Here is a 26131-nt window from a genome sequence, read left to right as displayed (position 1 = left end):
AAACTGAGTATAATCCTTCAGGAAGAAAAATGGATATTCAATAAAATAGAGGACTTTCAAGCATTCCTGATGAAAAGACCAGAGCTGAATAGAAAATTTGACTTTCAAATATAAGATGCAAAAGAAGCATAAAAAGGTAAACTGGAAAGATAAATCATAAGGCATTAATAATAATAATAAGGATTCACATTCCTACATAAGAAAATAATATTTATGACTCTTAAAAATTTTTCTCATTATTATAGCAGAAGGAGTATACACAGACAGAAAACAGAGGTGTGATTTAAATGTGATGGTATGATTATTTTTAAAAAATAATAAAATTAAAGGATGAGAAAGAAGAATGCACTGGGAGAAGGGAAAGGGAGAGGTAGGATGGGATAAATTATCTGACATAAAAGAGGCCTGAAAGAGCTTTTAGAGTAGAGGGGGAAATAGGGGAAGTGGGGAGGGGAATACATGAACCTTACTCTCATTGGAATTGGCTTAAAGAGGGAATAATATACACACTCAGTGAGATGTAGAAATCTATCTTACCATATGGGAAAGTAGGAAGCGAAGGGAATAAGAGAGGAAGTAAGGAGCTGATAGAAGGAAGGGCAGTTTGGGGGAGGTAAAAGTCAGAAGCAAAACATTTTTGAGAATGGACAGGGTAAAAGGAAAGAGTAGGATAAACAGGGGGGAAATAGCATGGAGGAAAATACATAGCTGGTTATCATTACTGTGAAAAAAAATTTACAATGAGTTTCTCTGATGAAGAGTTCATTTCTCAAACATACGGAAAACTGAGTCAAATTTATAGAAATAAGAGCCATTCCTCAATTGATAAGTAGTCAAAGGAAAGTAATCAAAGCTGTCTACAGTCATATGAAAAAAATGTTTCAAATCACTATTAATGAGAGAAATGCAAATTAAAACAATTCCGAGCTACTGCCTTACACCTGGCAGATTGGCTAATATGACAGAAAAGGAAAATGACAAATGTTGGAAAGGATATGGGAAATTAAAACACTAATGTACTATTAGAGAAGTTGTATACTCATTCAATCATTCTGGAGAGCAATTTGGAACCACATCCAAAGGGCTATAAAACTATCTATGCATATCCTTTGACCAAGCAATACCACTACTAGGTTTGTATCCAAAAGACATAAATAACAAAAAGGAAAAAGACATATGTGTACAAACATATTTGTAGCATCTCTTTTACTGGTGGCAAAGAATTGGAAATTGAGCTTGAAACTGGGGAATGGCTGAACAAGTTGTTGTATATGATTGTGATGGAATGCTATTGTACTTTAAGAAATGATGAGCAAGATGCTCTCAGAAAAATATGGAAAGACTTACATGAACTGATGCAAAGTGAAATGAGCAGAACCAAGAGAACATTGTACATGATAACAGCAATACTGTGTGATCATCTACTATGAATAACTTAGCTATTCTCAGCAATACAATGATTCAAGACAATTCTATAGGACTTATGATGAAAGGTCCTGTCCATGTCCAGAGAAAGAACTGGTAGAGCCTGAATGCAAATCAAAGATACTTTTTCTATACTTTTTTTTCCACTGTGTTTTCTTTCATAGAATGACTTACATGGAAAAATGTTTTGCATGACTACACATCTATAACCTATATCAAATTGCTTGCCTTCTCAATGAGGTGGGAGGGAAGGAAGGAAGAAAATTTGGAACTCAAAATTTTAAAAAATATATATTAAAATTGTTTTTACATGTAATTGGGAAAAATAAAATATTAAATAAGATTTTTAAAAAGTTCTCCCTTCTCACCTACTTCAACCTCAAAATCCCTTTTTCATAGCCTACGTTCTCTTATCGTTTGCTCCAGTCTCTAAAGAAGAAATGATCCTTCTGTCCTGGACCAATTCCTCTTCTTGATTTCTTAATCTCAAGTCCTCCTGCTACCACTAGCAACTTGTCCTTTTGATCACAGAATCATAGAGTTAAAGGGTGCTTTAGAAATCAGCTAGTTCTAATTCCTTCATTTTATAGATGAGAAAACTAAGGCCCAGAAAGGTTTAAGTGACTTATCCATAGTCACACAACTAGTAAGTGCTCTTCCATACTTACTGTTTCCCTTTTATTGCCATTTTGATGAGTAAGTAAAACCTCTGAGTTATTTTGATTTGTATTTGTATCTTTTATTATTGATCATTTGGAACAATCATTTGTATGGTTGTTAATCTTTTTCAATTTATCTTTGGAGAGCTGTTTGTTCATATTCCCAATAATTTATTTAAGAAAGATTCTGGCTGGGTATTACATATTTCTGTCAATTTACTCTATAACAGACTTCCATCAAAAATATTTAATGCAAAGAATTTTTCGTACTCGAAATTCCTCTTCTTATTCATTGTATATGTTTTTTATTAAAAATATATGATCTTCAAAATTATATATAATTGAAATTATATTTTTTTATGATTGCCTTTATTCCTTGACCAGTTAAAATTCTCCTGATAGTCACAGTTATAGAAGATGCCTCCTATTTCCCTCAATATTTTTATGGTGTCACCTTTTATATTTAGGTTTTGTATCTATTTGGAACTTATAGTGATATATTGTATAAGATGCTGGTAAAAACCTAATTTCTTTCAAATGCCTTCTAGTTTTCCCAGAAGTTCTTGTTAAATAGGAAATCTTTAACTCCTCCTCCCATCCAAAATAGTCTATATGTTGGGTTTATTGAACACAAGACTGTTTCAGTATTACTTCTAGGTCTTTCTTATATAGTTTATTCCGCATATCTATTTTTCTCTTTTTAACTAGTGCCAAACAGATACCTTGTTCTTCAGGGAAAATTTATTTTCAAAATGTGCATTGTCGGGGCAGCTAAGTGATGCAGTGGATAGAGCACCGGCCCTGGAGTCAGGAGGACCTGAGTTCAAATCCAGTCTCAGACCAGACAGTTGACACTAATTAGCTGTGTGACCCTGGGCAAGTCACTTAACCCTAGTGCCCAGCAAAAACAAACAAACAGCACGAAAACAAAAAATAAAATGTGCATGGTGTTATATTTTTTTACCTCACTCTTCTTATAATTGAAGTAATACAAGTCATATGTTGAACATGGGGTCATAGAAGTATACCAGGAAATTGCTTGATCTACGTTCTTATTGATTTTCAAGCTGCCTCTGATATAGATAGCTGCTCATCCATGACTATTCATCCTCTATAATTCTTAAATATGTCCTCTTATAAAATTTCCAAAATGGCGAAAGATGACAGGGTCCTACCCAAATTGCTAGGAGATTTCTACTAGATGTTTCATTGAATGAACCTCCATTGAGAGCCGCCAACAACAACAACAACAAGATACTCAGTCTTTTAACAAATGGCAACAGATTTGGATCTTTTATGTTCCTGCCTAATTCCAGCATTGAATCTAAGTGCAGCACCTGACATGGTATGGCCACCTCCTTCCTCCCTCCCTCCCTCTCTCTCTCTCTCTCTCTCTCTCTCTCTCTCTCTCTCTCTCTCTCTCTCTCTCTCTCTCTCCCCTGATTTGTTAATAGCCCTACTTACCTACTAGTATGAGGCCATACCTACTGGTATGCAGATAAGTTGGGTTCCCAGAGCAGGACCACTACCACAAGGTTATGGTTCAAATTCCAGGATTATTGCAAGTTAAAAGACTTTATTGCTGCTTCAGTAATTAAGAGTAGAAGAGGCATAAATTTGCTTTTGCAAGCACCAGAAGGGGAGCAACTATCAGATATTCTACTTGATAAGATTAATAACATAATAAAACATCATGATCAAGTGAAAAGAATACTTGATTTAGAGCCAAATGGCATGAGTAGGAATACTTTCTCATTCATTTACTAGGTATATCACCGTGAGCAAGTCATTTAACTTCTCTAAGTATCAGAGTATACATCAATAAAATGGAGATAATAATTTGTTTTGGCTGTTGTGGAAAGAGAGCCGTAGATATGTTTGAAGGGAGGGTAGAGAGTAAGAAAATTATATAGGCAAGGGAGAAGGGAGACTATGAAAAAAGAAATGAGCTCCTTAAATTTTTGAAAAATTTAAATTGTGAACTAGAAAATCATCAACAAAAATGAATATTTTGAGAAAAAAGTTATAATTGTAATTATGTATCTATGAGACACAACCTATTTAATATTAAATTTAAGATGGTAGCACAAAAATTGTACTGCTTGTTTGTGTTCCCTTCTGAACTTTCTTCTGCTCTCCTCTGTGTATTTTAAGTGTTTAATAGATGCTTCAGAATCACTTTCACTCTCTATTATTTCCCCCCAAACTTCCCATTCCAAAATAAAAATTCACCTTTGTAACAAATACATATAGTTAAGCAGAGCAAATTTGTGTTATGTTGGTTAAAAAACGTCTCATGCTTCAACATCAGTGTTCAGTAGTCATAACTATTGTTCAGTCATTTCAGTCATATCTGACTCTTTTTTACCCCATTTTTAATTTCTTGGCAAAGATTCTGGAGTGGTTTTCCATTTTCTTCTCCAACTTAATTTACAGATGAGGAAATGGAGGCAAACAGAGTTAAGTGACTTGCCCAGGGTTACACAGCTAGTAAGTGTCTGAGGCTGGATTTGAACTCAGGAAGAGGAATCTTCTTGACTCAATGCCCAGTCCTGAATTACGATTAGTTATTGCATTAATTTGAGTTTTTAAGGCTTTAAAAAGTATTTTCCTTTAAATTGGCATAGTCATTGTATAAATAATTTCTTAGTTCTTCTCATTTCACTTTTTATCAGTTCATGCAAGTCTTCTCAGGTTTCTCTGAATCTATTCCTCTTGCCATTTCTTAAGACAGAATAATATTCCATCAAATTCTATACCATAATTGGTTCAGCCATTCTTTAAATGATGGGTACTCACTTTGTTTCTGCTGGTGTTTGCTATAAGACAAAATCCTACTACAAGTAATTTTAAGCATATGGGAATTTTCTCTTTGCCTTTGATCTTTTTTGGAGTATATCAATATCAGTGTCATCATTGGGTCAAGAGATTTGTTCAGTTTAGAGACTGTGGGGGTATAATGAGTCAGTCAACAAGCATTTATTAAGTGCTTACTATATACTAGGTACTGTGCCAAGCACTAGGGATATAAAGAAAGGCAAAAAATAATACCTGTCCTTAACGAGTATACATATTAATGGAGGGAAGCAACATGTAATAGCTATAACTAATAACTATAACTATAGCCATAACTATAGCTACGTGTGTGTGTGTGTGTGTGTGTGTGTGTGTGTGTGTGTGTGTGTGTATATATATATATATATGGAGAGAGAGAGAGAGAGAATGAATGTAAAGGTTCTTTTAAAGGGAAAGGCATTAATAGCTGGAGGAACTGGGAAAGGCCTCTTGCAGAAGGTAGATTTGAGCGGAGTCTTGAAGAAAACCAGGAAAACTAAGAGGCTAAAGTGAGGGGGAAGAACATTTCAGGCATGGGGGACAGCCAGTGCAATGTATGGAGATGGGAGATGGTATCTGAGGAATTATAAGTATGCCAGTTTAGCTGGATCATAGAATATATGGAGGAGAGTAAAGTATAAAAGGGCTGGAAAGGTTAAAAGGGGGGGCAGGTTGTGAAGAGCTTTAAATGTCAAACAGAACAGTTTATATTTGATCCTGTAGGTAAAAGCTCCACTTGCACTCATTGAGTCAGACCTATATTTTAAGAAAAATCACCTTGGCAGCTGAGTGGAGGATAGATTAGAGTTGGGAGAGATATGAGGCTAATTAGAAGACTCATGATAGTTCAGGGAAGAGATGATAAAGGCCTCAGCTAGAAGTGTAGCCATATGAGTAGAGAAGAGGGAAAGCATAAGATAGTGTGAAGGTAGAAATGACAAGACTTAGTTATGGATTTGACATACGAGGTGAGTAAGAATAAGGTATCAGAAGTGATACCAAGGTTGTAAGCCTGAATAAGCTGAGAGGATTGTGGTACCCTCAAAAGTAATAGGGAAGTTTGGAAGAGGGGCAGAGTTTGGAGGGAAAGATAAGCTGTTTTGGAAATGCTGTGTTTGAAATACCTACAGTACCTCCAATATAGTTCAAGATGTTAAGAAGATAGTGATATATAAGTAGCTCAGGAGAGAAACTAGGGCTGGGAATCATCTGTGTATAGATTATAATTGACCCCAGGGGAGCTGATAAGATCACCAAGTAAAGTAATAAAGAAAAGAGAAGGGCAGGCCCTTAAAGGATACATTCAGTTAGTGGACATGCCTTAGACGAAGACCTAGCAAAAAAGACTGAGAAAGAGTGGTTATACTGATAGTAGGAGAATCAGAAGAGAATAGGGTCATGAAAACCTAGAGAGGAGTGAATTCAGAAGATGCTGATTGACAGGTTCAAAGTTCAAGAAGGATGAGAATGGAAGATTAGGCACTGAAGAAATCACTGGAAACTTTGGAGAGGCCAGTTTCAGGTGAAGCCAAGTTCCAGACAGTTTAGAAGAGGGTTGGAGGAGAATAACTAAGGATATCAATTACAAATGCCTTTGTCAAGGAGTTTAGCCATGAAGGAGAAGAGAGTATAAGATAATAATTGGTAGGGCTAAGTGGATCAAGTGAAATTTTGTTACTGTTGTTTTTGTACTATTTTTTGTTTTGTTATTGAGATGAGGGAGACATGGGAATATTTGTAGGCATCAGGAAGGGCACAAGTATGTAAGGAAATACTGATGATAAGAGAGGGGATGATAGGGCAATTTGCTACATAAGAGGGTATAGGAATAAGGGCACATGTAGGGGGGTTGCCTGGGGAAGGAGAAGGGCCATATTTTCATCTGAGCCTGGAGGGAAGGAGGAGATAGTGAAGGAAGATTTCTGAAAGAAAAGAGATGGTGAGGAGAAGTAAATAGAGTAGCTTGATGAATAGTCTCAATTCTTCCAGTGAAGTATGAGTTGAGGTCCTAAGTTAAGAAGGTTTGGGAAGAGGAAGTATCTTGAGAGACTTAAGAAGAACCAAGATTTGGAATAACCACTGTGGAGAGCAGAGTAGCAAATCAATTAGAGAGAAATTGAATGTTTGTCTTGCTTCACTGAAAGTCCAGTTGAGACTAAATACCATCAATTTGTCCAGTCAGTATGGTTTTGTGATTTCCTTTATCTCTATTCAGCAGCACGTGAATAGGAATGAGAAAAAAGGTGGGTGGTGGGAGTAATACAGAGTGGGTGATTGGCAAGGCATGATTGGTAATACCACAAAGGGGCAAGGATTATAGCCAGTGGAAGAATGACGGACCAGGAAAAAAATTGAGCCATGGAGGCAATGAAGATCATATTGATGACAAAGAAGAAGGTAAAGGATCATAAAGGCATATGGAAAGATTGAATGGAAAAAGATTATTATCAGATAAAGGAGTTTTGGAGTTCATGAACATGGAAGCAGAACAAACTTTTTATGTAATTGAAATGCAGTGGAAGAATTCTTCATGGGAACTGAGTAGATTGAGAAACTTGGAATTTAGGGTATTTGAGGGAGTATTCATATATATGCTGAAATGCCCTAGTGTGAAGGCAGGAGATGGGGAGATGAGAAGACTGCAAATCAGTCACTGAGCTCACTGAAGAAAGGAAAAGAATTCTTTGGAGGTGGGGTTTTTATAAATAATAGCCACAGGAGTCTGAATTGTATTAGATGATAAATTAATGTATTTTGAATCTCAAAAAATTAGTGAATGTGGCCAAGACAGGCTCTGAAAGTGGCAAACGAGAGTAAAGAATAGTTCAACCTCCCCTTCCCCTGACCAATAAATGTGTGTGTGTGTGTGTGTGTGTGTGTGTGTGTGTGTGTGTGTGTGTATGTGAGTGTGTGTAGTGGTTGGGGATGGGGGAGATATCAGGAATATGAGAAAAAAATATGTCTCTTCCTGGAGTAGTGACGAGCAAAGCAGTGTCATCAGGAGGGAGGCATATTTCAGTGAGAACAAGAAGGTAGAAGGATTGAAGGAAGATGAAAGGAAGTTTTCCAATTACCAGGCATTCCAGTGGGCATAGTGAATGTAGCAGGCAGTTCTAGAGTAGGACATTGGATAAGGAATATGGGAAATACGGTTGAGATAGGTAGGTGTGAGGGAGAAGTCACTTGAGAATAAGGAACAGAGTTTGTACATTGGCAGCTGGCACTTCAGAATCACTAGAATGGGAGGATAAAGGGATGTTAAACATTGAGCAGTGAGTCCAAGCAGAGTGTCAGGAATTAGAGAGAAGCTATTTAGGAGACATATGAGATTAGACTGTTCAAGGTTCTCCCTTGAGGTTCAGTTTCCTGGCCAATGGAAATATTCTGTTATGTGAGATCTAAGAAGGTCCACCTTCTTAGAGAAGAAGGACCTGGAATGAAGGAGATATAAAAGGCCTTGTTTACAGGACAGCCAAGTGCTGAAAATGGTCCTGGTGGAGACTCCACTGGGGTGGGAGGCAAGCAGCAAACCTAATACCAACCCTTTCTTGGTGCCCCATATATATGTGACTCAAAAGGCCTGGGAAACAGGCAGGGTGCTAAGGATCTCCCCCACCCTCTCAATTTTGTATGGCCTGTTTTAGGAAGTAACCCTAGTGCAGAGCCTTACAAGAAGAAGTCAGCAAGGAGCACAGGGGGTCGTCCCCACCTCTTCCCTTCAACTCAGTACTGGAGGAGCTCTAGTTCAGGTTCCAAATTGCTTTCCAGAACGACAGACTGACTCACAGTTAGACCAGTTGTGAATTAGTGTGCTTACCTTCCCGCAGCCTCTCTAACAACTGTTTTCTTCCTTTTTTATCACATTTGCCAATCTGATCAGTGAGGGGTAGAAGAGGATGATAGAATGACACTTTTTCATTTGGTTATTGATAGCCTGCCTTCCTTCTTTTGAGAACTTTGGTCATTTACCAGGAATTGCTCTTGTTCTTATACAATTATATCAACTCTCTATATATATCTGGGATATCAGACAGACTTTTTTCGGGGAGGGGGGGAAGTTGCAAAGATTCCCTCTTCATTCTATTTGTGTAAAAACTTCTATTTTGTATAATCACAATGGTCTGTTTTACCTCCTGTGATCATTTCTATCCCTTGATTGATCAAGAACTCTTCCCCTATCCATAGTTGTGAAAGGTATCTCCTCCCATTCTCCTTTAATTTATTTATGATATGACCTTTTATATCTAGGCCGCGTATCAATTCAGAGCTTATTGTGGTAGATGGTGTGAGATGTTGATCTAAGCCTAATTTCTCCCAGGCTACTTTCCAGTTTTCTCAGCAGCTTTTGCCAAATAGTGAGTCCTCAACCTCAGTACTTGGTGTTCTTGGGTTTACTGAACATCATGTGACTGTGTTCAATTAGTTTTGGACATTGTGTACCTATTCTGTTCCTTGGTCAGCTTTTTTTCTTTTCTTTTCCTTTCTCTTCTTTCTCTTTTAGTTTGAGATCTACAGCTAGATGCATTTCCTTCCCACTTTTTTTTTCATTACTTCCTTGAAATTCTTGACTCTTTATTCCTCCACATAAATTTTGGCATTATTTTGCCTTATTCTATAAGGCAATTCTTTGGTACTTTGGTATAGCACTATTATCATCTTATTACATTAGTATGACTAAACCATGAACAATTAATTCCTCTCTAATTATTTGTCTTTCTTTATGTAAAGAGTGTTTTATAATGAGTCATATGATTCCTCTACATGTCTTGCTAAGCAGACTCCCAGATATTTCATACATTCTGTGGTAATTTTGAATAGAATTTTTTTTCTTACTGCTTCTCTTCCTTATCTGTTTTACTAGTAGTATACATTAAGGTTTACTATATTTGTGGGTTTATTTTCTATCCTGCTATTTTAATGACATAGACTGTTTCTATTAATTTTGAGTTGAACTTCTAGGGTTCTATAAGTAAATATTACCTGCAAAAAGTGAAAATTTTATGTTTTCTTTGCCTATGCTTATTTCCTCAATTTCTTCCTCATTTTATTGTTGTAGCTGGTATTTCTAGAACTTGTTTTATTGGTATAGCTTGTATTTCTAGAATAAATAACAGTGATGACAATGGACATCCTTGTCTGGCATAGTAATTAGCGAAACATGATTAGCTCTGTGTGTGTGTGTGTGTGTGTGTGTGTGTGTGTCTGTGTGTCTGTGTCTGTGTATGGGTGTCACTTGTGTCAATCCCCGTCCTTTAGGTTTGCCCAGGTTCGGCTGATAGAGTCTGACCCCTCAAAAAGTCTCCCCACTTTCAGTTATTGGTTCAGGCCCAGACCCTGCTCACTCCCAGGACAATTCTATTATTGGCTCAAGTTTAAGTCAGCAAGAATGGAAAAGTGTTAAAAGTGACTTGAGTGTATAAATTAATCAGAGAACACATAATGATTAGAACAGAATCCAGGTACTTATCTATTACTACCATCTCTTCCACTACTAGCATAAAAGTCGAGAGAATAACATTCAAACTTCACTGAGACATTTGCAAGAGGTTTCTTTTTTAGGGTTAATTGCCATTTTGTATTTTTCACATCTGTTCAGGTGCCTGGGAAGGATCTCACAAGGTCTTGTACCAAAGGAAGAAAACACAAATGAAAGATGGCCCTAACCCAGGTACAGAATTGCCTAGGAGGTCGTGAGCTCATGGCTTGCAGATAGGTAAGGGGAGTTTTTCTACACTGACCAAGTCCTCATGTAGCTTAGTGAATTGTCCTGGCATTTCAAATCCTGCAGAAAAAGGAGACCTCAGTGGTAGGGTTCACCCTTTTAGTTATCCGGAATTCTGGCTCAGTAGTGAATTAAAAGACTTTTTGTCACCACTTTGTAAGCAACCCTAAATCATTCATTGACATGAATCAGCCAGAGAAATCTTATCCTTGGAAGCACATGTAGGGTAGGGGTTGGGGATAGAGTTTAGAGGCTGGGTTGGTTTCTACAGCATATACCTTGAAACAGGGCCACCCTAATCTTCTATGTGCTTGCTTGAAATCCAAGTTTATGGTGCCCTAAGGAAAAATCTTAAGGGGTAGCTACACTCATTTTACCGCTTATTGGATAGGTAGGTCTGTCGTGTTTTTTTTTTAATAATTATTGCAAATGAAACCAGTTCTTGGTTAAGCTTCCCTTAAAATAGAACTTTCAATGTTTGGAAATCTCAGTATTTTCAAAATATATGCATTGGATTGGGGTAACATAAAAAGGTTGTTAGGAGTAGGGTTAATTTCTGATTCTGTTAGTTTAGGTTAAATGTTGATACAAAATTCAAAATGAGGCACTTAGGAGTTCACAATAGGAGGTTTACTTAGCCTTAACAACAATAAGAATACACTTAGCTTCTATAGACTGGGTCCCCTTGGCTCATGTACAGAAATTCATCAGGTCACTAGGGCAAGGGGCAGTCCTGGGGCTGAGAAATGAGTGGGACCTTTTAATACTCTTAGGTAACCAGGAAAGCAGCAATCATCGAAGGTAAGAGCCTTGAGGATGTGGGGGTGACCCTTGGTAATTAGTCCTTTCACAGGGATGTTTGGAGCTTCAAATAAATCGGGAGGTTTACAGCATTTTCATAAAGTGAGGTGAGTGATACTATAAAGAAAAAAATAATTTCTTCATAACAATCAATAAGTCAACATTGATAGAAAGTCAAGCACTTCTGAAGCATTTTTTCATGAAAAAATGCAAAATTAACTTGAAAAGCTAGTGTTATTTTATGTTTTATAATTTAAATATCCTGGAAGTAGAAGAAAAAAGAGACCTTTTTTCCTCTAAGAAAATAATTAATATTTCATTTTGAATTGCCTGTTATTTTCTGGGTATCGGAGCACATACAGAATAAAACAGAAAGGCATTATCACTCAAAGGAAATAGTGGCAAGGCTAACATAAGGTCTTTGCTAGAGCATAATGAGGCTAACTAAAATTTAAATGTGGTTATTTAATACATTTATTTGAGTATTAATAAGGTAGCATCTGAGACCCACTGACAAACATTTATAGATATGGGAAAAAATTCTGCTTCTTTGTATGCATTGTGTGTGTGATGGTGATGATGATGATGATGATGATGGCAAAAATTCAACAAAGGAGAGGAATGGTGAAGAACTGAACCTGCATTAGAAAGTATCTTCTCAGACCAGCTTTCTGGGATGGCTTTGAACTCTTGCTTATCATTATTTTATGCATCTTCTTTTCTTTGTGTTGGTGGTGGGGAGAAGAAAAGTACAGGAGACTAGCCTTTAGGATTTTTAATCAAAGCTACTGCTCTGCTGATTGCTGTAGTGGATTTTCAAAGGGTAAAGCAAGTGGGCAAATTAAAATCCCATGTTCCTGTGGGCTAGGAGCTGAGCTTTTCAAAAAGCTCTGCAGCAAGAGCATATTTTCAATTGTATCTTACTGTTACCCTATCCTTTCTGAGATCTACATCCTCAGTACTCTTTTCTCTTTCCAGTTGATTGGCACAGAAAGAGAAGAGACAGACAGAGACACAGACAGACAGACAGAGACAGAAAGACAAAGAGAATGGGAAAGAGATGGACAGAGAGAACAGAGAGACACAGAAACACAAAGACAGACATGCCAAAAGAGACAGAGAGATAGACTGAGACACAGACAGAGTCAGACTGAGACAGAGACAGAGAAATATAGAGACATAGAGAGATGGAAAGAAGGGTAGGGGTGAGGCAAGAGAGGAGAGACAGAAAGACATAGAGACAGAGAATATAAAGAGGTGGAGACTGAGGCATACATAGACAGAAAAAGAGATAGGCAGAGAGCGAGAAAGTGACAGTCACAGAAAAGAAACATAAGGAAAGCATTTTACAAGCCTTAAAACACCATATAAATGAATAATGATTATTATTTTAAGAAAGAGAGAGGAGAAGAAGTGGTCCTATAATAGAGGGATAAAAGCAAGAACCCAAATAAACTGGAGTCTAAAGTAATGAACTGAATAGGCTAATAGTGACAACTGGCTGTATAATATAAATAGATTAGTTAGATCAGGTTCTTCACTTGAATTTTTGCCCTACAAATCTCAACATTGGCAGTATAACAGGGAAGAAAGAAACTACAATTTTTGTCTTTTTGTGGACAATACCTCCCACCCCCCTCTGACAAAACATTGTCACTTTAATGGAAAGTTTCTTTTCCTGAGAATTGTTTGTTTTTTTCAAATTACAATTTCTCACTTTTAGTTAAACTTGCAGCCTACCCTTCCCTTTTCCTCTCCCCTGGTCCCTTAAAAAGGAGCCCAGTTGACTGTTTAGTAGCCTCACGATTAATTCCCATGGATTGGGATTCCCAATCTTTGAACCACAATTTTTGGATACATTTTAAGGTATACATGGACTTGGATGAAGAAGAATTATATTTGTAATCCGATGTATTTCTTTTTATGCATTTACAAACATTATTCTGAGAAGTTCATAAGTTTGTCCACATTACCAAAGGGGTCCATGATGCAAAAAAAAAAGGGTTGAGCAAATCCCATCTCTTTTTCAATCTAAAATGTAAAGCGTTAAATCAGTGTGTGTGTGTGTGTGTGTGTGTGTGTGTGTGTGTGTGCGCGTGTGTGCGTGTGTGCATCATCGAATGTTAAGACTGGAAGGGATCCTAGAAATCAACTTCATTCAGCCCCTTCATTTCACAGACAAGAAATTCATGGACACATAACAACCTTCCACACTTCAAAATTTATAAACAATAAAATGATGGAAAGTGTGAACATCTGTCATGTGGCTAAGGTAAAAAAACAAATACAGAACGCGTCTCTTAGCTAGGAAACAACTGGAAGGAAAATGCCGGAGGGCTAGCCTGGACCAGGCCATTGTGATCTCTAAGGCTTCTGGACACGCCAAGAAGTGGGGCGGAGCGTTTGTTGACTGCTTAAATACTTTGATGTTGTAGCACTCATTGGTCACTGCTCAGTCCAGGCAAAGGCTGAAACAGTTTTATGTTGTGAACAAGTGCCGCGGGTGGGAAAAGGCTAGGCGGCAGACTGGGAGGCACTGAATGTTAGGGCGGTGAAAGACACCCTTTGTGCAAGCTTTCTGTAAAAGGGGGAAGGGAGTTGGTCAGAGAAAAGGAGAGGGGGAACTGAAGGGCCAGGGTTGCCATGCCCAGCTGATTCCGCCAGATGTGCAGGTACATTCCAGCGGTTACAGTAGCCGCTGAAAGCTCCTGTAGGGGGCCATGTGGATTTCAGAGATGCGAGAGAAGACGAACCAGCGCACTCCTTCAACCCTTCTTTGGTAGGGGGAGGGGCGAGGAACTTAGAAGGAGGATAGTTTCTCAGAACTGAGAAGGGAATTAAAGAATTCCCTCCTCTCCTTTATATAGGTGGAGGAGAGATCACGCTGTCATTAAAAGCACATCACCTCCCTTGGCAGCTGTGCCAGGCATCGGGAGACCGGCGAGCCGACACTGAGAAGGGCAAGCCCCGCCTGGGTGGAGGTGTTACAGACCTTCTTACCATACCTGGGGGAAAGGGGCGCCCGGACCGCGCTCCGTGCCTCCTGCACCAAGGCTGTATGGCTTGTGGCTTATTTTCCCAGCTGGCAAACGTCACTATGAAGACAAGGGAATGCCTGTGGTGAGTTGTTTATTTTGTCAGAGTTTGCGGTGGGGTTGGGGTGGGGGTAGAGACAGGGAATGAAGGAGTGTGGAGGAGAGGTAGGGGGAAGAGGGAGTTGGGAATTGAACTGTATTGCTTGGGTCTCCATCCACCGGCGTAGTATAAATCTCTCAGCCCTCAAGGAAACCGCTAAGAGAAAGGATTGTGCTTAAAAACTGCTTCCCATCTACAAGAATTGCCCCTTTACAGCCTTTGCATAGTTGAGCCAACTTGATGCATAACAGTGGGCAGCTGATACACAGACATACAGCAGACACACAACCCTTCACAAAACACACTAGTTGTAAAACAGCATGTTCAGGCAGTAGGTTTCCAGTGTTCAGCTAGCAACAGCAGTTCTTCCCGGGCCACAAAATCGGCCTCTGCCTTTTCCGTTACTTCCAGAAGAAAGGTTCCTGTAAGATGAGTAGATGTGTGTGGCATATAGGTGGAGCTGATGGAAAACTTGTCCTGTAGGAATCCAGAAAAATAGATGAAGTTAGCGCATGCTTTCTTTGTGTGCGGGTGATTTTCCTTATAATTCTTAGAAATAGTAATACCGACTTGACAGTATTTATCACTCCTGAGGATAAATCGGCTTTGTGCCTAATAGACCCCGGAGGAACCCCAAAGAAAGTATGTTACCCTCATCTTTGGGGCAGGTGGTTTCAGAGCCTGATGAAATGTAAGCCGGGCCTGGGCTCAGTATCACAAAGTGTAACTGATGGTAATAATTGCCTGGAAGAAAATCCTAAATACATTAGTGAGATGGTAAAGCTTTTAAGGCTTTCTTGGGAGTGAGTGCCTGGCTAATGAGAGGTTAATTTTGTTTCTGAGGGAAGACTGTGCTGGTTTCCTGAGATAAATGGCCAGGAAGCACATTGCCTCCCTGGCTCTGGCAATCGGCTCCCAAATGCTTTTTGCACCTGCTACTTTCAAGCTCAGTGAGTGGTTGTAAAGATGTGAGGATCCTGTCAGCCAATTTTTGTAGGTACAATTAATGAATTTTCACACTTCCAGTTCTGGACAGGGTACTAACTGTTGTGTCTATTATCTAATACTTAGGTTCAAAAAGTAAGTGCCAGGTCCAAGCTTTTCAAGGACTTTCGATGTCTCTTTGGCCTTCCAGTCACCATACAGGACCATAAGGGTTAAAGATGATGTAAGTACAAACACTTGGAGAGGTTGTATTCTTTTAGAACTTATTTTATTTTAGTTCCTTGACCTCCTCTCCTCAAAATGGTAGATAACAAGGCGGGGGGGGGACAGAGGGGAGTGGGAAACATATCACATATACTGTGTTAAAAAACTGAAACCTAAGGACTGATAGATACCCAGCTGCTCTTCCTTAATGCATTGTATTAAGCAGACAGACCTTGAGACCTGTGTTGGATTTCTGAAAATGGAGATTATATTAACAGGGGAACAGTTAAGCCATCATGAATGCCTTCAGGAAAAGCAAACCACATTTTGTTTAAAATCCATTAATGCTTCTTGCATGTATTTGAATTCTACCCAGTTACACATTAAGTTTATGTTTTGCTGGGTCCCTAAATAGCCTGCTACCTTGTTTCCTCTTTACTGCACTAAAAGAAAAATGGGAACGGGGTAGGAGAAGGAAGGAAGGGAGGAGGAACTAAGTAGTTGGATGGATTCCTGACTGGTAAAAATCATTGATTTCAGCATATTGTTAGTTTGAAATGTAAAGTCATTATCTATCAGTGATGGAATACCCATTCAATTCTGTTTTTCCCAAAGTTAATGCTGGGGACATCTTATTTTTTTAAGTAAAAAACACTGTGTGCCCCTCAAAGTCCATCTACAAAGCTCTTGGGTTTAAAACCTGATACAAATTATTGATATCAATTCTAATTTACTATTCCAGTCCCTCACCTCACCTAATGCCTTGACACCTGAAAATGGGAACCTCCTTCTAGCTTAATTGTAAAAATTAGCATTTCCCTCTAGCCAACTATACACTTATATAGCAATAAAAAGTGAATTGTTACACACATAAATCTTGAGCTTGTCAAATTTTACAACACAGGAACAATAAAGCACCTTAGAGAGATGAAATTTTTCCTGTTAAGAAGTGTCATTTAGTGATCGTAGAGTTTGCAGAGAGCGCCCTCTATTGTTAGCAAACTCTAGAGTACCTGTCATAGCAATGAAGCTAAGAAAACCTCGGGGAGTCAGGAAAAAGACAGACTTAAGTTATTTTTTTAAATTTTGAATATTTGTTATATGCTGAGGTACAAAGAATTTATGATGCTTCTTTTAATTGCTTCGTAAAACACAAACTTCTGGATTAAAGGAGGACCAGCGAAGCAAATTTTACAAATTATGTCAGTTTTGTTACACTACTTTGGAATACTTAATTGCACCTGTTTCATTTTTTAAGAAAAAAAACCTTCCATTGCTACAATTTTGATTTACATAATCTATATGATAATTACTTATATTCTACAAAATAATTGTGCCAACAGAATAAGACTTTGGGTATGCAGCAAAATCTTGAAGTATGCTAACTCCACATCTGATTCCCCTACCAAAAATCATTTCTCCAGGTCGTAGTAAAGCTATTATTATGTTATAACCTAGTCAAAGCTTGAATTATATCTTAGGCAGTGAAAGTTATGTTTACTACTTGAGTCACCACATCATGTGTAGTAATTATGCAATGAAAAGGTACGGCTGAATAGCGGAGGCAATCCTGCATAAAGGCCCCAGTCTTGGCTAGAGCAGAGTCTGTAAGAAGTAAATTGTCAAGTTGAAGGAGGATGCTGCAAGTCCCTACTATCTAAACTTAATTTGAATAGCACATTGTTTAAAAAGGGGGGTGGGAGAGGGGGAAGGGTTAATGTGTCCATGCTTGATTGTTTCCAAACAGTGTCAAAGTTGTGATATGGGACCTATGGACAAAAAAAAAAAACCATCAGTCATGACTTGATCAGTTTAAGAACGATAATGTGTTTTCTAGGAGAGCTAGGGAAAGTGGATTCAAGTAGGTTAGGTAGCACTCCACAACTATTGATAATCACAGTGAATTCCATCTGATTCTGGTTTTCTCCCTTTTCCATCTCCTTACAAATTGACCTTTTCCTTGTTTCCAATTCTGGAAAAACAGAGATTTAGTTAATGTTGTTGGTTGCTAGGGCCTGGGATGCCTTACCTAGGCTCAGGCAAAAAACAACATTAACATATTTATATAGCATTTTAAGCTAAGTGCTTTCCTAAGCCTGAACCTGTGAGGTAGGTAGGGCAAGTAGCTACCTTTTTTTTCAGATGAAGAAACTGAGGCTATGAGAAGTTGTGACTTGCCCTATCCACGATTTCACAATTAGTTAAGCATCTGAGGCTGAGCATTAACTTCTCATTAATCTAAATTATCCTCTAATCGGGCATGTTAAAGTTTGCCCGCTGTGGGTGAACTAAGTAGAAACTAACCCACGGGCCCAAAATAACTAGCTCTTAGCTAGTAGTCACTAAGTAGCCACTAAGCCCTGACTCTGATGGTCCAGCCAAGGAGAGAAAGCTTCCTCGGGCGCTGCAGGAGCGCCAATGGGCGATCCCCGGCCCGCTGAGAGCTACCAGTGAATTCCATGGCGAGCCCACGGAGGCCTCTCCCAGCCAATCAGAGGCCCCGACCCGCCAGCCACATTCCGACTCAGAAAAGCCCGATTTCTTCCCTGCAATGTTCCACTGTGGAGATCTAAGCCGGAATGTGGTTTCGGGGTAGGTGATTGGCTGTGAAGGTGAAGCCCGGTACACGTGACCCCCACACGCCGCTCCAGAGGGAGATAGGGCGTGGCCGGCGGGGGCGGGGAGCACGCGATAGAAAACAAGCGAGCCAAACTTGAGAGGCCGAGGGGGGCCCTCTTAAAGTAACCCAAAATAAGGGACCCCCCCCCGCCCGTCTGTTTATATTAGGCTGCATTAAAAGAGCAAACACCAAAACTGTAAGTAGAGGAGGCGGGCTGAGAAAGGGTGATGGCCGGTCGCCTCGTCGCAGACAGTCCGGGACAGCCGAGCTCCCACCGCCCTGTGCGGGGAAGGCGGGCCCCAGCGGCCCCGAGAAGTGTCGGCTCTGTCTGGGTCTGCCGGCGCTCGCGGCCCTTGGGACGCCGCTGAGGTAGGAGGAGGGCGCGGATTGGCTACGGGCGCGCCCGACGTGGGAGGGGAGTGCTGCGCCGAGATTGATTGATGGGGCGGGGGAGGGGCGTGCGGAGACACCCGAGCGAGGCCGGGCCCCGCGCGCACACTCGCCCCCCGGACCCGCGCGGCGCACGCACCCCCTTTTCCCGGCCTCGCCGGAGCCCGCGCTCTAGCGGCTTTAGGAAGTGGGGAGGCAGGCGGCGAGACTCACTGGCCTTCTTTGTGTTCTTTTCTCCTCCTCTTGCGATGCTGCCGGGGGTCGTTGTCCTCCTCCTCCTCCGGCGCGGTGTTCCCTGCTGCTGCTGCTGCTGCTGCGGGGGCGGCGGCCGCCTCTCGCCGTCGCGGGATTGAAGGAGGAAGAAAAGGAAGCGAGGCCCGATCGCGTGTCCATGCAGCAGCCCCGGCTCCCGGGCCCCCACGCCGCCGCCAGAGCCCCGGAGGAGACCTGCATGGACGGGCATGGGGAGAGCTGCCCCTTCCTGCGCCGCCGCCGGGGCTGAGCCGCGCCGGCGCCGCCTCCGTCGCGGCTGGCGCTCGCCTCCGCTGGCCGCTGTGCTGCTCCTGCTCGGCCTCGGGGGGCTGCCCGCAGGTATCGACAGTCCCCTGCCCCGCGGGGGGGGGGCGCCCACACGTGCTCCAGCGCCCACGCACGCGCACCCACACCCCACTCACGGCCTCAGTGACAGGCGCAGGCTTGCGCGGGGATGGGTGGGAGAGGCGTCCTAACTTTACTTGGAGATGCTCCCCCGAGAGAAGTTGGCCACGGTGTGGTGGGGAGCCCATGGAAAAGATTCGATTTCTTTGTTTCTGGCAGAAACCCCTAGAGATTGCAGAAGCAAACGTGTGTGTGTGTGTGTGTGTGTGTGTGTGTGTGTGTGTGTGTGTGTGTGTTTGGCTTCAAGACACCTGGCTGCAGAGCCACCTTTTAGCAAAACCTTGTAGTTGGAGCAGCTGCGACAAACTTAAAAACATTTGGCGAGCCTGGGAGGTGCGTGTAAGATAGCCCCTTCTCACGAGCCTTCCCTCCCACTTTGCACAGACCACTGAGAGATCTCCCCTCGGTGAGAGCTGGAGTGTTGGTTTTGAGCTTTAGGCAAATGCTCTGGATGCATTATTACTTTCTGCGATCGTATTTACCGAAAGCCCGGGATCAGATCGAGTTTCCGCTGCTGCCTCCTCCCTGCTGGAGAGAAGGAGCCTTGGGCTGTTTCTCTGGAGTTGGGGGGTTGGGGAAGTGGAGAGGTCGTGCATTTTAACTGGAATGTGGAAACCAGTATGTAGCTTAATCTCAACGTAACTAAAATGCTTTTAACCGACTCCCTATTTGAAAAACCTGGTTTAAAGCAGCCTTCAGTTCTCTCCCTAAAAACTTGTGGCTAGAAACATTTTCGGGGACTATAGAGTGTGAGAAAGGTTAATGTTTGCCAGCCGTGATATAGTCCATATTATTCTTCCCTAATGAAAACAGCACTGTAGGTACTTTGATTTGGGGCAGCAAGAGAAGGAAAGCAGTCATAGTCTGGTTAGATTGGTAGTTAATGTGTTAAAAATCTATTTATTCATTCCACTTTAAAAGAGTACCAGGTTTCTTTGTAAGGCATTGGCTTAGGGGGAAAAAATGTATTAAAAACTGGAAAGGGTTTTTCTCTGGAACTGGAAGTTTTATCCTTTTACTTCAGGATCTTTCCATTTATTTAGATGAACAACAATCACCAGTGCTTATATATCAGCAAAGTATGTGAATAGTGTGCTTTTCACGCCACTGAAACAAATGTTGTAATTGTACTTATTAGGTCACCAGCCACTTTAAAATCGGGGATGTCTTTTGGAGGGGGGGGCGGAAACCAGAAGAAAACGCTTTGCTCTTTGGAGAAGCAGTACAACCCATTTTGTCTTGTTTCCTATTGTAACTGCTGATATGAGGGGAAGATAGAGGGCAGACCTTAAGAAGTGTGTGTCAAGTTTCAGAATTAAAATTTTTTTTAATGAGATTTTATTTCCTTTAGAAAATAAATAGCTAATTGTATGCTATATATCCAGGAATACTCTTTGACAGTGTTTAAAAGGTACATTGTTTTAAAATGGTTAGAGGATCTTTGAAAAGATGGGAGGAGTCATCTCAGTGTTTGCATCACTTTCTGCTTGGGCTCAAAGAAAATAAAATTGGACCAAATGAGTGTTTTAACAAAAGGGCAATTTTGATAATCAGATGTTTTGCATTGTGTGGGTTGATGTGTAAAGTACTAGGTATCTGCAGCAAGAAAATATAAAGCACAGTGTCGTGCTCATAATTGTAGTGATAACTAACACATGTAACATTTTAAATTTTGCCTTATATCTTCCCATTTGAGCCTTACAATAACTGTGTGAGATAAACACTGTAGGTATTTTACCCTCTACTCCTCTTTCGATCAGTCACTGAGGCATGAAGCTCAGAGGGATGAGGGAATTGGGGCTCAGAAATTAAGTAACTTGCCCATAGTTACATAGTGTCAGAGGTGGGATTTATGCTCAGTCTTCTGACTTCAAGTCCAGCAAGCCTTCTGATATACCATACTGTCCAGTCGTATTTAATGTTGTTTTTGTTGTAAATATTAAGCTAGGCCTGTTTTAGCCTTGGCTACTCTGGTAGTACATAACTTGATAATGATGGAAACCTTTTTGGAAGTATAGAATTCACCAAAACCTTGACTTGGAAAATTGAGACTTCTTTGTTTTAAAATTTGGAACTTGAAACTTAATGATTTTTTAAAGCTTATTTTTAATACAACCTCACTTTATTAAGGCAGTAGTTGAGAGATTTCTTTGAACATTTGTTTCAATCTGGCCCAAGCAATTTATGTTCTGGAAAAGGATTGTCTAGCCCCCTTTCTTTAGTGTGAGCCCTCCAGTAAGAGCAATACTTTCTGAAAATGCAAGGAATGATTATTTTTCGGGGATCCTAGTCAAGCGCTTTTTGCAGATGGGCGACCATATGTTTTATCATTGTAATCATGGGATTTGCCTCAGCACTTATGTGGCTTAAAGATTCATTCTTTTTAGTATAGCTTGCATGCATCTCATATTATCAAAAAATTCATCTTATTTCAAAATTGTATGAGTAAATTTGGCTCATTTATTTGTGACAGTTATGTGTTGAAATCCTTGGCAATAGGATCTTTTGTAAACGCACATCCATTAGCACATTCTTCTCCATTAACTGAAACAAAAATAGAGCAGCTAATCTTCCTTCACATTAATAACAAATAACTTGATGAACAAAACAGTGAAACCTTTACCTGTAAATTTTTAATTTACTCCCTTGGGAAAGCATAGAGTGCATTATTCACATATTTTTAACAAAGCTCTGCATTTCCTGATTGTGGATCAAATATGGAGCAGCTTGCTTCCTCATGTACTTCTTGGCTTTCCTTTGCTAGATCTTTGAGACTATTTCTACTTGGCCTTGTCTTGGCATTTTGACAGGAGGTTTACCACTTATAACAGGCAGAGTGTGCATTGCCATTATAAATTCATGAAGCCTAGATATTTCTGGGGGAATGTTGCAGATTAGTCATAATAAAGAAACTTGGGGTGAGGAGTTGAGATTGATGAACTTGGGCCTGTATTTCCCTTTCTTTTTTTCCAGTTTTCCCCTCTTCCTCCACCATTCCGTACTAAAAGACCAAACAGCAGTCCAACACTATTTAGTTCCTCATCCCTGGAATATGTGGTTTCCGTTTTATGTAAGATTTCATAATGGGGTCAACATCTACCTACCAGCTGAAAGGAAGGGAGTAGAGAGAAAAAGAGAAAGCAAAGGGGTTAGAAATTTAATTCTTCTCCCTTTCTGTTTGGACAGTTAGTGCATTTGCATTTCCACACCACTACTTTTGATAGTTTATGACTATTTGAAATAATTACAAGTAGATGTATGCTCAGTTGAATTTTATAGACCATAAAAAGAACAAATAGGCCCAGTAAGTTTAGCGGAAAGTTCTTGTGCTATCGTGCAAGTATAAAAGCTGGATGTTAACCAGGTTATCTTAAGACCATATTTTCATTTCTTTACTTCCTGCTATGCTGTGAATCAGTTGCTTGAGTCTTTACTACCATGGCCACTGCTAATGTATAAACGATAATACTTAATAGAGAAAATGTAGCCTTAACTGGAAAGTAGAAGGCAGAAAGAGCACTAGATTTACTATCAGAAGACTTGAGTTTGAATCTTTACACTTATTTTAGCTGTTAACTTTGGACAGTTACTTAACCTCTTTGAGCAACAGTGTCACCATCTATAAAATTAGAGGCTTGGATTTGATGACCTGTAAGGACCTTTTCAGCTCTAAATCTATGATCTGTGATCCTGTGAGGACTGGGAATCAATAGTTAAGTGTTAGGAGTCAATGCTTACTGTTTATGTTTAACAAAACTAAGCTCTCTGAACTTTATCTTTTTTTTCTATCTATAAAATAGCCTTAACTGATTTTTTTTTATAGTATAATGCTTTGAGAATGATCAAGTTTCTTTTGACGAGAATGGCTTTAAAAAGCACCTATTTTAACTACTCTAAAAAAAGTACCTACTTTAACTACTCTAATTTTAAACTCTTAGAAAATAGGACCCAAAGCCATCAGCTGTTTTTGTGCTGGGAGCCTTGAAAGAAAATGCAAATTTAGGATTATAGTTATGGTTCAGTAATTGCTTTCGTTTGTCCAATGTGCAATATTCACTCCTCTGGTTTTGAATCAGTTAAAATTAACATCAAAGCCTAGGATATCTTGTTTCCTTATTTTAAAATTTAAAAGGTAAATGAGGGAATATGATGTTTCTTTATATATTTTTTTTAATTTCTTAACAAAAATGATATCACCATTGGCTTATTATGGACTTTAAAAATTTCCCACTGAAACGTGATAAAGTTCTTTTGGGTTCAAATTTAGCATCAGTGTTCTAATGTAAGGTTCAATTGGGATTTATTTAAATAATTGTTTCATTTTTAATACCCAGAAGTACCCATGGCGTGATCTATATTCTTGTAGGTCCACTTCTATATTCCAGTATTTATATTAGGATAAATACTGATTTTGTTCCCCTTATGTGTTCCTTCATAATTCAGGGACAAACTATAAAGATGTTTTGGCAGTTATTATTTTGTGTTTTATGGCATATATTATGCATTATTTCTACTTAAGAAAAAAGGCAGTAACTATAGTCACATCTAGAAATCAATGTTTTACATTGCTTTGTTCATTTGGTTCAAAATTGTAAAAGCATAGTCAGTCATAGCCATCTGCCTCTGTTATAGAGAATATCTCAATATCTGTCTTTTCTTTTGTCGTTGGCCATCTGTGGAATAATAAATCCTCTGCAAATGTTTGGTCCAGAGCATTTGATCTCGTGGTCCTGAGAGAATAAGAGAAAATTTTAAAAATTAAAATTTTTGGCAATACACTTGTTTATAGGTAGGTAGTTAAACTTTCTAGAAGGCTGGTGATTATAAGTTGTGGTTAAAGTGGAGTGTGTCTGTATGCTTGGCTAAGAGAAAGTCATATTTTTAAGACTCTTAGTACTTTCATTTTCTTAGTATAGAGGCCGTGTAGATACATAGTATGTGAGTTCAAACCCATATTTTGAATTTTTAAATAGATATTTTGTAGTTTAGAAATATGTATTTTTTCCTTTGGGTAATGATAGGTGCTTCTATTTTTCACAGTATCACCTCAGGTAGTGTTGCTTTACTTTCTAAAGCTAATAATTTTTTTTTAAATAATGCAGTAGAATTCTAATAGAGAATAGACTTTAGAATAGAATTTACCTGTATAATAACTGAGTATTTTAAGTGTACTTAAAAAAATAACAATTTGAATAAATACTTTCATTTACCATTCTATCATAGCTACTGAGAATAATGTACGTAGTTGGTTCAGGTAAGAAATTTGTCTGACAACCAGTGTTTTTCTCAGGGTAGTTCGGTTTAAGAGAGGCAAAGAACCAGATTTATCTATTCTTTTAGGCTCTTTTAAATTATTGCTGAAGCCCCCTCCCCTCCCTTATTTTTTCTTCTGATCAAGGGGGTATAACAAATAGTCCCTGAAGGAAAATCATAGTTTTCTTATATAGTTTACTCAGGAAGTAATATAACCTCTTAAAATATCTCACCTTTTAAGCAGTTTGTTATCTTACTTCCTTTAGGTTATTGCCAACAGCCAGCCCAGTGTCGAATCCAGAAATGTACCACAGACTTTGTGTCACTGACTTCTCACCTGAACTCTGCCATCGATGGCTTTGATTCAGAGTTCTGCAAGGCCCTACGTGCTTATGCTGGCTGTACCCAGCGTACCTCCAAAGCCTGTCGTGGAAACCTGGTTTACCATTCAGCTGTGCTAGGAATCAATGACCTCATGAGCCAGAGAAACTGTTCCAAGGATGGACCCACATCCTCTACCAACCCCGAAGTTACCCATGACCCTTGTAACTATCATAGCCATTCAGAAACTAGAGAACATCAGGGAGGGGACCAGAGTCCTCCCACTTATCTTTTTTGTGGCTTGTTTGGAGATCCTCACCTTAGAACTTTTAATGATCACTTTCAAACATGCAAGGTGGAAGGTGCCTGGCCTCTTATAGATAATAATTATCTTTCTGTACAAGTGACAAATGTACCTGTAGTCCCTGGATCCAGTGCTACTGCTACAAATAAGGTAAGACTGACTTTTCTTTTCTAACTTTGAGTCATGTAATGAGCTGAATTTGGATTGAGAAGCAAAAGTTTCAATTAAAATGGAGCCTTTTTTTTTTAAGAGTTGATGGGGTCAGTTTTAGGGGTTGATGTTGGTTTGGTTTTTAAAACTGTGAGTTGCCTAACTCAGTTATTAGGGTTCATTGTAAAATAAGCCAGATTAAGAAACAAAGATATATGGGGTGAAAAAAATAACATCAAAATTTGAAGAACTGGGCAAATAGTTTTTAACCACAGCATGCCTGTTTCTATCAGTTATGTCTCTCTGTGAATATATTGCTTTTGTCTCTTTTAAGCATTCAAATAACAAATTAACTGAAGTATGTGAGTTGGTAAGGAAGGGTAGGTGTCTGAGGCCCAAGGAAATGACCTATTTGGGAAACAGATTTCATTGGAAATTTAGAAAAGGTAATAAAATATAGTGGTTCCAAACCAGCACTGATGCAAACTGTCTAGGGTATCTTAGCTATTAACTTAGTGATGACCAAGGGTGTGTAGAGTGTCTATTGCAGTGCAATGATATATGGTCTATAATCACAGGATAACCTGTGGACTACCGAATAGCAATTTAAGGCTAGAGGTGGGGGAAGAAACTAAAAAATTACATTCAGCTTACCCTGACCAGCTGGCCCATGTTTTATACAACCACTAGATATGGCGTTCTTAACCTTA

At 39.5% G+C, this 26131-nt stretch overlaps 1 protein-coding gene across 2 annotated transcripts in view; it reads left to right on the top strand.

Annotated features, from left to right (window-relative positions):
- The first annotated feature begins 13903 nt into the window (after positions 1-13903).
- Positions 13904-26131, top strand: part of RGMB (repulsive guidance molecule BMP co-receptor b) — a 34815-nt gene continuing 22587 nt past the window's right edge. Inside the window, exons 1-4 of one of the 2 annotated variants that reach the window (XM_021009179.2) lie at positions 13904-14562; positions 15649-15745; positions 19092-19327; positions 24913-25421. In XM_021009179.2, the coding sequence (XP_020864838.1) occupies positions 15741-15745; positions 19092-19327; positions 24913-25421 (750 nt within the window). In that variant the 5' untranslated portion in view covers positions 13904-14562; positions 15649-15740. Of the gene's footprint in view, positions 14563-15648; positions 15746-18448; positions 18716-19091; positions 19328-24912; positions 25422-26131 lie in introns of those variants that run through there. The other variant, XM_021009197.2, reaches the window with a different exon arrangement.

This window comes from Phascolarctos cinereus, unplaced genomic scaffold (genome assembly GCF_003287225.1).
Source record: "Phascolarctos cinereus isolate Bilbo 61053 unplaced genomic scaffold, phaCin_HiC Scaffold_4;HRSCAF=312, whole genome shotgun sequence".
NCBI lineage: Eukaryota > Metazoa > Chordata > Mammalia > Diprotodontia > Phascolarctidae > Phascolarctos > Phascolarctos cinereus.
The sequence above is the reverse complement of the archived record's forward strand: the minus strand, read 5'-3'. Positions and strand labels throughout refer to the sequence as shown.